This window comes from Trichosurus vulpecula, chromosome 5, assembly GCF_011100635.1.
Source record: "Trichosurus vulpecula isolate mTriVul1 chromosome 5, mTriVul1.pri, whole genome shotgun sequence".
NCBI lineage: Eukaryota > Metazoa > Chordata > Mammalia > Diprotodontia > Phalangeridae > Trichosurus > Trichosurus vulpecula.
In genome coordinates this window covers 220,171,266-220,185,413 of record NC_050577.1, presented here as the reverse complement: position 1 = coordinate 220,185,413, position 14,148 = coordinate 220,171,266, and the positions used below count along the sequence as shown (strand labels likewise).

General features: G+C 41.6%; 1 protein-coding gene across 1 annotated transcript in view; it reads left to right on the top strand.

Moving 5' to 3' along the window:
* PLXNC1 (plexin C1) overlaps positions 1-14,148 on the top strand; it is a 232,113-nt gene that overhangs the window by 148,177 nt on the left and 69,788 nt on the right. Inside the window, exons 18-20 of the mRNA XM_036760062.1 lie at positions 4,321-4,359; positions 4,637-4,761; positions 9,681-9,879. Coding sequence (XP_036615957.1) covers positions 4,321-4,359; positions 4,637-4,761; positions 9,681-9,879 — 363 coding nt within the window. The remainder of the gene's footprint in view (positions 1-4,320; positions 4,360-4,636; positions 4,762-9,680; positions 9,880-14,148) is intronic.

The following is a 14,148-nucleotide window of genomic DNA, read 5'->3' as shown; positions in this document are numbered from 1 at the left end:
AAAGGCCTCCTCTTCATATGAGATGGGTGAAAGAGGAGATTGTGGGGGAAGGGATGTGAGTAATATGAGAGGAAGAACTGGAAAGAAGAGGGAACCAAAGAATGACCTTAATTTTTTCAGTGAAATATGAGGCAAGATTCTCAGCTAAGAGGGTGGGGAGTAAGGGATCCATAGGAAGTCTGAGAGCAGATGAAAGGTGGAGATAAGCCTCTATTGAGTTGATTCGGGGGATAAAAAAGCATTGCCTTGCTGCAGTGAGAACCCATTTGAATATAAATTTTGAGCAGACCCCGTCAGCATAGTTTCATGATTCTCTCCAGTTCCATTCAGCAGCATATGACTAGGAGTAAAGTCAGTGAATGATGAGATTAATCTGAGATCAGAGCTTGGCAAGGCCAAGATGACCAGCAATATTTTAAAATGGCAAGGGGCTCCATTATAGCCGATAAGGTAGAACTGAACTGGTTCAGCAGAGACTTGAGATTCAGAAGGGAAGAGAGATAGCCGGCGTACTGTTGATGGCCTGGGAAGAACTAAGATTGGAAATCATGGTGTGGATGAAGACAGAGTTAGAGGTCATAAGACACAGGGGATGAAAGATGATTATGGAATGACAACAGATTACAGTAAGATAAAGGAATGACAGGTCACGAACGTGGATGTGGAACACGTGTTGGGTGGTTGTGAGATCAAGTCAGATCTGGAGAAGATGAAGGAAAATATGAGGACATTCACAGGCACTAGCTTTGGAGACTGGACAGATCAGTCTGCATAGCTGAGGTGGAGTGGAGAATGAGATCACAGGAAATGAGTAGATTGAGGAACTGGAAAGATAAGTGTTTGAAGGAATATCAATATGTATGTTGGCGTCCTCTGGTATAGATATAAGGAGAGAGATGTTGAACCAGGTAAACTCACTGTGGAAGGAAGAGTGAGCTAGTAGTCGATAGAAAACAGCTACCAGAATCTTGATGGAATGATAAATATAGATTGAAGGAACCTCAAAGAAGAGAATGACAGTGGTGGAGGAAGTGCCTGGAAGGGGAAATGAGGAGAAAGGCATATTTTTTTTCCTTTTGTTGTTTTGTTTTTTGTTGAGGCAATAGGAGTTAAGTGACTTGCCCAGGGTCACACAGCTAGTAAGCGTCTGAAGCCAGGTTTGAACCCAGGTCCTCCTGACTCCAGGGCCAACACTTTATCCACCACACAACCTAGCTGCCCTGAGCAAGGCATATTTCATCTCCTCCATCAAAACTAGTGAGCCAGAGGGAATATGTGAAACTTCAGTCACCTCTAGAAAGGGTAGCCAGGGATGCCACGTCCTTGGGAGGGAGCCAGGTTTCAGTGAGTGCTAGGAGATGGTAACCACGAGAAAAAACAAGAATTTAGATGGAAGCTAGCAAAGACAGAGAGATGAATGGTTGAAATCCCTCCTCTGACACTGCTTGGCGAGCCCCTTTACCCCTCGGAGGTTCACCTTCCTCAATAGTTCAGTGAGGGGCTTGGACTGGATTGCTTCTGAGGCCCCCTCCAGCTCTAGAACCATAATCCAGAACCATTAGAGCTTCTAGAAAAGGGGAATGACAGAGTCAGATCTTGGGAAGCCAAAAGAAAATCTCAACATTCGTAGCCACTGGCTTTGGAGGCCGGTCAAATTCTCATTCACTGTGGCACAACGGATCGAGCAATGAGCTTGGAGTCAGGAGGACCCAAGTTCAAATCCAGCCTCAGACACTTTCTAGTTGGATGACCCTGGGCAAGTCACTTAACCCTGTTTGCTTCAGTTTCCTTATCTATAAAATAAGCTGGAGAAGGAAATAGCAAACTGCTCCAGTCTTTGCCAAGAAAACCCCAATTGGGGTCAGGAAAAGTTGGACGTGACTAAAACAACTCCATGACGACAACAATCAGGTTTTTGAGAGGTTCCTGAGATTCCCCTCAAACGGTCAGAAGCCTCAGGGAAGTCCACAGTCCATAGCTTACTCCTGTTATCACCCATCCAGCACTAGTCTTGAGAATTCCCATCCTGGGGGTCCAATAAGCCAAGTCTCTCTTTGCCTTACCGACCAAATGATTCCACTTTTCACTTGTGTTGTTTTTAATTGTTTCCTTTTGTTTGTTCTTTTGAAAATTGGAGAAGAAATGTGAGTTGGGTCAGGCCTCCTGCAAGAGCTTGGGTCAAGAGACCTTGCACACAGGAAGTTCAAAATTCACATTTGGACTTCCTTCTTTGGAACCAAAACTCTGCTTTTACTCTCTGGCTGCATAAAGTCAATTCAGCAAATAAAATAGTAATGGGAACTAGAAAATGCAAACCGAGCTTCATTTTTCTGCTTAGAAATATGGGAGATGGTGCCCCAAGTATTCTAGGTACTTCTGCAAAACTCCTTGTGCCATCTGACTTAGGCCCATGTAACCGAAAATGGCGCTGGGAACACTTGACTTAAAATCATACTGGAAACAATCCAGATTTTTTTTCACCCTAATAAAAGGGGAAAACTACTAGATGCTTGAGGAAATGTTTTCAGGTTTAGAAAGGTTATCCTCTCCCACATATCTTTTGTTTGTTCCTTTTCCAATAACATTTTTTTCATATCAGTTGGGTTTTTGATTCATTTTCCAAAGAGAACACATTTCAAGATTAATTATCACAGGGTTGTAGATTCAGAGTTTACAGGACCACCTATTCTATTCATTTCAATAAATATTTATTAAGTGCCTACTGTGTACCAGGCACTGTGCTAAGATCATAGGGCATAAAAAGAGAAGCAAAAGACAGTCTCTTCCTTTAAGGAGCTTACAATCTAATGGGAGAAACAACACACAAAAAATGTGTGCAAAGCAAGCTATGTTGTTGTTCAGTTGTTTCAGTCATGCCCGACTCTTCATGACCCCATTTGGGGTTTTCTTGGCAGAGGTACTGGAGTGGTTTGCCATTTCCTTCTCCAGTTCATTTTACACATGAGGAAGCTGAGGCAATCAGGGTCCAGTGACTTGCCCAGGGTCACATGGCTAATAAGTGGTCTGAGGCCGGATTTGAACTCAAGTCCTGTTTCCAAGCCTGGTGCTCTATCTCCTGGGCCACAGAGCTGCCCCAACCCCCTCATTTTACAGATGAAGAAATGGAAGCCTAAGGTGGTGTGGTCTTGCACAAGGTCACACAGTGGTCAGTAATAGTGAGCATGAGAGCTGGGATTTTAACCTAGGTCCTCTGCCTTCCAAGCTGGCACCCTTCCTGCGGTATCATGCTCCCTCTCATGTAGGGTCAAAGATAAACTCCTCCATTTGTTTTTATTTGGGATTATTTTAGAAGAAGGGGTATGATGGATAGTGAGGGAGCCAAGACCTGGGTTGGAATTCTTCCTCAGACGGATCCTGAATGTTGAAAACTAAAAATAAATAAATTAAGTGTTTGACTTTGGGCAGGGCACAATCTCTTAGTGGCCCTGGGCAAATCTCTAAGACTAAAGTCGAGGAGAAAATACTGATCTGTGTGGGTAGAAGTTGTTGCTCACCAGGGACCCCTTATACCTACTCTATGAAATCATACCTCCATTCAAAAGAAAATGATGAGTCAAACTCTGTGGCTTTTGTGTCTGCTGCAAGTCAATTGGTAAAGATCATAGGATCGAGAGAGAGAGAGAGAGAGAGAGAGAGAGAATGTAGAACTCACATGTTAAAGAATGTTTTTAAAAAAAGGTTTTGCATGTAATTGGGAAAAAATAGGATATTAAATTAAAAAAATAAAATTACTTTTGTTCCAGAAAGAAACTTTGGGGATCCACTTGGGGTCCACAGTCACACAGTTGTTAATATCTACTTTTGAATGCTGAGAATGACTATCATTAACTATAATGCATAAAATGAACATTGCCTGGGGTGGGCTTTGAACTCTGATTTTTAGTTATAAGGCGATGATGTAGATGAAGCAGTATGTAAATGTGAGCTATTAGCAGTGATAAGTAATATCTTTTATCTGTATGATCTCAACTCTCATTGTCCACAGCTATAGATTGGAGTTATCTCATCGCCTTCAAAAAATAAATTAAAAAATGAAGGAGTGAACGAATGAATGAATAAATAAATAAACGAGAATAATGAAGTGGCCCTTGTTCCAATTGGAATATTCAGTTGTGTCCCATGAATCCTGAATCATTATTTATTATGCATTGTAAGGGTTTACAGCAAATATAAGCCCTTAGGCCCGCAAGATTAGCAAATAGTGTCATTCCTTTATTAAAATTGACTTTGGTATAATAAAATGGGGTTTTCATTTCCTCCGCATCTCATGAATTAATATAAGTATCTTCTTCTCCTCAGTCAGGTGGCTTCACCCACATCTTCACTGAAGACATGCACGTAAGTATCCAAGTTTTCATTTTTAGCCAGGAGACTGGCATTCATCTAGGCAGCATAACCCCACCCCATCCCCACCACCACTATCATCATCACCATCATCATCATCGTCATCATTGTCATCCTCATCATCGTTAGCTTGGAATTGACCTGTTGCTTTTTTTCCAGTACAATAGATTCAGTATTAAATTAGCAATTCATTGGTTGGCTAATCCCACCGTGAATATCCTATTTAGCTTTATTCCCCCCAAAAAGAGATAAATAAATTTGTGTGTTCCAGAGTCGAGACCCGGGAGACAAGAATGAAAGCCTTGCTGCTTTAGATGCATTAATCTGCAACAGAAGTTTTCTTGTTACCGTTATTCATACTCTTGAAAAGCAGAAGAGTTTTTCCGTGAAAGACAGGTATGTAGGAGCCAACGCACCTTGGCATGTCATCCATACTTCACAGGGTCATAGATTTAGAACTTAAAGGGACCCTTGTGGTCATCTGGTTCACCTCCTTCATGTTACAAATGGGGAAACTGAGACCCCGAAAGATTAAGGAACTTATCCAAACTCACTAGTGGCTGAGCTGAGATTTGAATCCAGTGCTTCCTTCCACCCCAATATACAGTGATAACTCTCAAAAGAACTATAATTTCATCAGCAGGGATACTCCCTCCACCAATGGAGATGTAGCGCCTTCCATGCCTTAGAGCAGGGATTCTTAATTTAGAATCTGCAGATTCCCCAGGCATAAATTTCAAAGGGTTCATGAACTTGGATAGGAAAAAAGAAATTACATATTTTCTCTCACTAACTTTTGTTTTTACTTTATTTTATGCATTTAAAAACATTCTGAGAAGGGGGCCATAGGTTTCGCCAGAATGCCAAAGGAGTGCAGACACAAAAATGGTTAAAACCAAAACCTTCTTTCTCATGGTTTCTCCTATTCATTATAATTCTTCTATAAAACATGACTAATGTGAAAATATGTTTAATAGGAATGTATATGTAGAGCCTATATCAGATTGCAGGCTGTCTTGGGGAGGGAGTAAGGAGGGAGGGGGAGAAAATTTAAAACTTATGGAAGTGAATATTGAAAACTAAAAATAAATAAATTAACTAATAAAAATTTATAAAAACAAAACAAAACAAAAATAAAACCTAAAACAAAAACCAACCCTCTCCTTTAATGTTATTGAGAATTACAGTGGCCAAAACAGTTCATCCATTGGGTGAATCCTCCAGTGATGAGTCTTTCCAAATGTCGCTGGGGTGGTCCTTGGACAACAGTCTGCTTCTGGGTACCTTTCCAACTTCATCAAATCTGGCTTATTCCCATCCATTCAGTCTATGGACCAGCCAACGTAGCCTCACACATGGCACTCCATCCCCAAGCCCTTATACCAGCCGGTCCCCAAGTCTTGGCCACCCTCCCTCCCCAGCTGTGCCCCTGGGAATCTCTGGTTTCCTTCAGTGCTCAGCTCACTCGCTACTATCCACAGGAGGCTTTCACCGCCACCTCTGGTTGCTAACGTTTCCCCCTTGCCTCTACACCAAGGGGACCCTGTTTGTGTGTTGAATTTGCCTTATCTGGTGTTGCACATATGAACACGTCTCCCCTTTCAGAATGTGAGCATCTTGAGGAAAAGGAGGGTTTCATTTTTCTTTGTCACCATTGCCTAAGCAGAGTGCCTGGTGCATAGTAGGTACTTAATCACTGAGCTCCACTGTCCTGGTCTTTGAGAATCCAATTGTGGTATATCACTGTGAGGCATCCAAGTCAGAAATCAGTGAAAGGTTCGCATTGACAGACTGTATCACATAGCAAATGAGGCAGCTGTAAGCTAGTGGGAGGTGGAGAGTGGGCCTTAGTGTCAGAATGACCTGGATTCAGGTCCTGCCTTGGACACAGACTGGCCTTGTCACCCTGGGCAAGTCACTGATGCCCTCATGCCCCCAGGCAGCTGTCAAAGATGCAGAGAAGGTGCCAACCTGTACTGGTAGAGGAATCCCCAAACCCAATGAAATTAATTATAGGACACAAAGCATCATGAGTTCTAACTCCATCTAGACAGCTAAGCAACTTAGTGGCTGGAGTACCGGACCTGGAATCAGGAGGTCCTGAGTTCAAATTCAGCCCCAGATGGCTGTGTGCCAAGTCACTTAACCTCTGTTTGCCTCAGTTTTCTCAACTATGTAATGGGCTTGATAATAGCACCTACACCCCTCCCCAGCATTGTTGTGAAATTCAAATAAGTTAGCATTTGTAAATCGGTGTTCAATCCTTAGAGCGTTATGTAAATGCCGGTCAGCAGCAGCAGCAGCAGCAGCACACCACTTATACAACCTCCTGCACCTTTTCAAGCACACCATCACAACCCCAGTCTTTCTTCAGAAAGCAGAAGTAATATTTTCTGATTTTTTTAAGACTTTCATGACTTATAAATAGATGGATGTGTGATGACATGAGAGTGGGGATCTTTTTTTTTTCTCCTCATCTCTATATGACTCTTGTCTATGTCTCCTCACAAAACCTTCAGAGAAATTCCCCCCTCTCCCAGTGCCCGGGAGATTTCCTTTTGGTTAACTGACTGTCTTAAAAGTAGCAGTGTCACACTTGGCCTGTGTCTGTATAACTTCTGTTTCAGTCCACGATCAGCCTTCCTCTTTTTTTTTTTAACTCAAGTCATCCATAGTCTTGAACTTGTCATCATCATTTTAATAGATGTCAGTGCTTCGAAGATCCATGATTTCATAGACAGAATGTCGTTTTACACAAACCTATCACTATTTCATATTTAAAGACTGTTAGTTTTACCGGGTGTTGGGTCAAGCTTGAGTGATTTATTACACATTATTCTCTGCTTATAGAATTTGATTTTGAGCCAAACTGGCCCCCTTGCCCTGAACTCGGCACACCCATGTTCCACCCACATGTCTTTGCATCAGCACTTCCTTATGCCTGAAATGCCTTCTGTCCTCACCCCTGCCTCTTCTTTCAGAGCTCAGCCTCTACAGGAAGCTTTTCTAAGCCACTGAATTCTTCATCATATCTCCCTCCTCCAACGATCACATAGTAGATGGTCATTATATGGATTCGTTTAGTCGGTTATGCTTATAGTTACAAGAGAAGATTTTCTTAAAAAAAAATTCATTGGGGAGAATTGGGCATGAGAGCAGGTGTAGCAATAGTGATGCAAAAGGAAAAAAAGAAAGAAAAAGAGTGATAAACATGTCAGTGAAGCATTTAAAAACGCCCAGAAGAGAACAGAAGGTGGTTCGGACAAGTAGACCAGCATTAGGACTAATGTGCTGAATTGATTTTATATACATATATGTATACGTATATGTATATCTCTAAAAGGTGTATATGATCAAGATTCATGGTTTCACAGCTGTCTTTTTCGATTCTTTAAATATGGAAATTCTCATATTTGTGTCAGGTTCAGACTCTCAAAAAAAGATTTTCAAAATTATTTTTGAAAAAGTATCACTTGAGTACTTTGTGTGTTTCCCAGTGCAGTGTGAACTCCTTGAGGGTAGGGGACCATTCTTTGTTTTGCCTTTGTATCCTTGGCACCTATCATGGTAGGTGCTTAATAAATGCTTATTGGATGGTGGAGGGAAGGTAGGACACAATAAGCATTTATAAACCACCTGTTGGATGCAAGGCACTGCTGTAAGCACTTTACTAATATTATCTCTCCAACAACCCTACAAGGTAGATGCTGCTGTTATCTCCCTTTTACAGTTGAGGAAACTGAGGCAGATAGCAGTTAAGTGATTTGGCCAGGAAGTAGCTGAGGTTAGATTTGAACTCAGGTTTTTCTGACTTCAGGCACAGCGCTCTGTGGCACCGCCTAGCTTCTTCTGAAGTTCACCAGTTTTAAGTATTCTCTCCACTGGTGTCTATTGCCATCCTTTTAAAACTTAGTAAGTAATAACAGTAGCTAACCTTTACAGAGCGCTTTAAAGTTTGTACAGCATTTATATATATAATCTCATTTGATCCTCAAGCCTGGGCAGCCGGTATTGTTATTGTCCCCCTTTTACAAATAAAGAAACTGAGGCTGAGAGAGGTCAACTTGCCCAGGGGGATATCATGCAGCTAGTATGTATCTGAGGCAGGATTCAAACTCAGGTCTTCCTTACTCCAAGTCCAGGATCTTATCCCCTTGGTCATGGCCAGAAAAAAATATCACTCTGCATCCAGTATCACAGATAAGCCTTTATTTGGTCCAGGGCCAGGCCAATCCTGATGTCTTTGTATAAACTTTGTATAATCTATCAGAACTTGTGGCCGACTAACACAGAACCTGGGGTGGCGCATTAGTGCATAGAGCGCTGGGCCTGGAGGCAGGAAGACTCATCTTCCTGAATTCAAATCTAGCCTCAGACACTTACTATCTGTGTGACCCTGGGCAAGTCACTTACCCCTCTTGGCCTCAGTTTCCTCATCTGTAAAATGAGCTGGAGAAGGAAATGGCGAACCACTCCAGGATCTTTGCCAAGAAAACCCCAAATGGGGTCACAGAGAGTCAGACACAACTGAAATGACTGAACAACGAACAACCAACAGGGTCACCTCCCCATCATGGTAGAGCCCTGGAGGAGAAAGGAATTCATTGGTTTACTCAATTCAGTTCAAAACCTTTATTGAGCACCTACTGTGTACCACATACTGTATTAGTCAGTAGGCATACAAAGACCTCAATATAGGGACAGGACCTGTGAGTTTATCTAGGAAACTCCCTCTACCAATGCTGCTCATCATCTTCTCTTTTACTTAGTCTTAAGAAATTAAATGATTTATCTGGAGGTCACATGGTCTTTGTGTGTCGAAAGTGGAACTTGAATGCAGATCTTCCTCTCCTTCAAAGTGGGCCCTCTATCTACTATACTTCCTCTGTATACTAAATATATTCAGAATTAACACAAAGGAATTATGGGCGGGTGGAATCAGGAAGGGCCTTGAGTAGAGGGAAGGTGCTTCCTGACCTGTGCTTTGAAAGAAACTCAGAATTAGATAAAGTCAGAGGTGGGAGGGCAAAGAAGAAAAAAACCTATTTCCAGTCGTCTACCTCAGGGTGCTGGCAACATTAGGTTAAGCAGCAATCAGTAGGGCAATCTATGACCACAAAGTGAGAGGTGTCCCAGGCTCTTATGTGAAGAGTTGACCCTCCCCTCTGCTCAGGCCATGCCATGCAAGGTGGTCAGAGTTTTCCCCCAAAGCTTTTGTGAGAGATCCAGAACCAAAGTTGCATCCATCCCCTAGGCATGCCCACTTCCCAATCCGCTCCCATCAGCTGGCTACTCATCCTCTCTTTCTCATCCAGGTGTTTGTTTGCTTCATTCCTGACCATCGCCCTCCAGACCAAGCTCGTCTACCTGACCAGTATCCTTGAGGTCCTGACCCGGGACCTCATGGAACAGTCGAGTAACATGCAGCCCAAGTTGATGCTCCGACGGACTGAGTCTGTTGTTGAAAAGCTCCTCACAAATTGGATGTCTGTTTGCCTCTCTGGCTTTCTCCGGGTAAGTGCATCATCTTTCTGCAGTGTCAGAGGTAGGACAACCGGCGCTTATTTTTAGCAGACATTGACTCTTTTTGCAGTACAGACCCTGAGTACTCCATAGTGTCAAAACAACAGCTTTTCTGTCTTGGCCCTCATCCTGAGCAGAGAGATGCCTGGGGAAAAAAAAGCAGCTCATAGAACGAATATCTTGTGAATATTATTCATTTCCCCAGACGTAGTTTCTTTATGAAGAAAGACATTAAGACATTTTTAGATGTACTTTGCCTCCATCAATTAAAATTAATTAAGTCCCTTCAGTTTCCTAGTCATCCTAAAAAGTACAGCCTAGGAGGGGGGAGTGTCTAAAATATTAAAGAGAATGAACTTAAAAATAGCTGGAGGCATTTGAGAGGGATCCATTTACATAAAAACAATCGATATGCTAATTACAAATAATATCTAACTAGTCATTAAAGCAGGTCCCCTAAGGATCCTCATTTGCCTAGTTTGAGTTACTGTATGGGCATATAGATAGAATGAAGCTTTATTTCTCAAATCATTTGTCCCTTCCAACAGTCCACATAATTCAGCCATACTTTCCCTGCATTTTGTCTTTGGTAAAAATAAATAAAATAAAATAAAGACATCGAGAGTGATGTTTGTTTTACAGTAAAGTTGTTCGTCTTCTTTAATTTCATTCTACACCCATTTCAAGAAGAAAAACTGTGTATTTATAGCCAGTCCTAGAACTTAATTGAACCTTGAGCAGGATGTATTGCTATGCCACTAATTTTCAACAATAGTATTTAAGTACAAGACTGAGATGTGAGTCTAAATAGAGGGTAGCATCCGCAGCTGTGCTTACTTTAATGTTTAATGCTGTCTTGAAAGAAGACATATGATGTTTTCCTACCCATCCATCTTGCCCCCAAGCAATACCTGGGTAGGAAGGCTAATTAAATCAGCCTTTCCCCCCTATTTATCTGATACTTCAAAACCTAGTTGGAGTCCCGTTATCTTCATCACTGTACTATAATGATCATCTCATCGAGAAGGACATTCAAAACTTTTCCTACTTTCTTTCCTTGTCCTTCCATTAACCCTTCTTTATTTACTTGATATACTTGAGTTCTTATTGGAGATTGTTTAGTATTTCATGGGTCCCGGTGCAAACCTTGGGTTATCCAACCTCCAGCTGTTATCTCTCACCCTCACTACATGACCGGCCTTCTTCTTTTCTGATCAATAATAACTTTTGTACCACTTGGGGTATATGGTCAAATTTGGTAATATATTTCATCCCACTTATGCCCACCATCCATCCATGGCCCTCTGGGGTACTTGTAATTCAGTTTAATTTATTTGGATTAGACGTATGGTTTCATTGACATTAGGAACTCCCACTGAGAAAACGTTCTCTATGGATACAGATGGGCCCATCCTTTTCAATTTGCAGCCTTAGAGAGTTGCCCTAGAGCCGCTGTTCTCAAAGACCCGCCCCTGCCCTCCAGGTCCTTAACTCCCTTTCAGAGGGTCTGCAAGGTCAAAGCTATGTTTGTAATATCAAGAGATTTTAACTTCTAATATGGTAAAAACATCAGTAGATATAACCCACATAAACAAAAGCTTTTTCTGGCGGGGGGGGGTGTCCCTCAATAATATATGTATACATGTATATGGGTGTGTGTGTATATATATATATACACATATACATATATATATATAAAACATATGTTAATGTAATATATGTATAAAAGAATCCTGAGACCAAAAACATTGAGACCCATTGCCCTAGAAACTTGTTCAGTTCAATTCAAAGAGCACTTATTAAACACGTGCTATGTGCCAAGTCATTTAACCTGTTTTTCTCAGTTTCCTCAACTATAAAAGAAGAATGATAATAGTACCTCCCTTGTAGGGGTTTTGTGAGGATCAAGTAAGATGATTTTTGTAAAAGTACTTAACACAGTGCCTGGCACACAGTAGGTACTACACAAATGCTTATTTTTTCCCCCTTCCTTCCCCCCACCCAAGATTCAAAGACAAAACCAGAATATTCCCTGCCCTCAAGGAACTTAAACTCTACCGGGCACACAAAAATAAACTTTTAGGAATTTTCACTATTCTCAATAATAATAAGTCATCAAAATTACTTCTTAAGCAAGCCATTCACCCTCTCATGTTCCCCAAGAAATTCTCCAACTGAAACTGGAACCCCTAAAAGAAGCAGAAAGAGATACCATTCTTTGACTCTCTGGCTAGACCATTGGATTTTCCTTGATGGAGAAGACAGAGGGGTATATCATGGACAAAGGTATAGAGACAGGAATAAGTATTCCATGTTTGGGGACTAACGAGGGAGCCATCTTGGAAGACACAAGAACTATGCTGGGGACTAGTGGGAGATGAGGTTAGAAATGCTTTATTTAATTGAAGGCTGCTTTCTTTAATCATGCAAGAAAAGAGATTATGGTTACTGAGCCTGGCAAATTGGTAAATTAGTTTTGGTTTATTCTTATTCCCAAGGTTAAATGTTACGTTATTTAGTGTTTGGGTGTTTTTTTTTTTAAACACCACTATCTTGAGGTCCGGTTAGTCCTTAAGCCTTCAAAGATCCATGATTTGTGATGGAAGTGGGTATTTCCCCAAATTAGTTAGGTTTAGTCCTCAATGGTAGACTACTGCCAGCCCATTTTTTGAAGCCTTTCCAGTTTGTCAGGAGCTTGTTGTCCCCTGGCTTTGGATCACCTTTACATCATGATAAGCCATCAGAATGGGATTTTGTTGGAAGAAGAACTCCTAGTATGGACAGTTAAATAAGCCTACTATTTGTAGGTAGTTAGCAGCTTGTTTGAAGATCTGAGTTTATTAGTAGACCACAAGCGCAAACCTAATCACCGATGTAATCTAGCACCTAAGAAAGCTAATGTGATCAGAGGCTGCACAGGACACAGGAAGGAGGTCACATCCCTTTGTGCTCTTCCTGAGTCAGGTTACATCTACAGTATTATATTTAGCTCTGGGTAACATTTTTCAGAAGGACATTGATTAAATTGGAGAATGTCCAAAAGAAGGCAACTCTTTGGATGCTGATGTAGCCTCCTATTCATGTCATTGGTCGTTTTTGGAGTTTTTACGTTGGAAGAGAGAAGACTTGGGAAGGACACTATTCTATAGTTGTCTTCAAGTATTTGAAGGGCTAACCCATGGAAAAATTCAACTTATTCTGGCTGGCCCGAGAGGGGAGGACTAGGAGCAATAATGGAAGTACACAGAGGAGTAATTTCCTTACAATTTGGACTATCCCATAGCAAAATGTGTTGCCAGGGGAGGGAGGGTGTTCCTCTCGCATAAGGTCTTCAAGAAAAGACAAATCTGTTGGGTGGTACATTTGGATGAATATTACCTTTGGATTCAGATGAGCTTTATTTGATTGCCAGCTCTGACACTTACTTGCTGTGTGTCTTCCATCAAATCACTTAACCTCTATGGGCCTCAGTTTCCAAATCTGTAAAATGAGAGGGTTGGACTAGTGGCCTCTCAAGTCTCTTCTAGCTTGGAATCTAGAATCCGATGACGTGGAGAGGATTCTTGTTGATGTGTATCTTAGCCTCATTGACCTCTCGAGTCCCTTGGTTCTCTGTGAATTTAGCTGAGAAGAAAAACCAAGACCCATTTATTACTGTTAGACACTAACTGTCTGATAAACTTTAGGTGCAGGGGTGCATCCAGATGTCATTACTAGGGGGGTAGTATGGTGTCATGGGAAGAGATTTGATGCCAAGTCTTGCTATAAGGCCAAGGATAGCTTTCTATCCACTAGGCTATGAATCTTCATCCGCATAGCTCTAATATATACTCAGAGTTCTCAAGGGGATCTGTGATCTTATCAATGTGGGTCTATCCTCCTTCTAGTGATGTACATGGAAACTCATCTATGCCTGTGCATCCTCTTGTCCACATCCTCACAAAAATGTGCATTGGGGTGGAGAGGAGAAGGGGCACCTGCCTGCTGTGCTGGTACCTGCCTTGCTTTCTTGAGACGTTTTGAGGATTGAGTATTCCATCAATGGAACATTCTAGTAGCCTCTCAGTTATTCCTCACTCCTGTCAAAGGACCAGGCTGTCTTCTTTCTTGATTGTATACACCTCCCTACTATTTATGTAGGAAATACATGTGTGCATATACACATAAAAGATGCCATATGTACATTGTGCTCAGAAATAAGAAGACGTGTGCACACACAAATAGAGATGTAGTACCCTTTGATCCAGCAATACCTCTGCT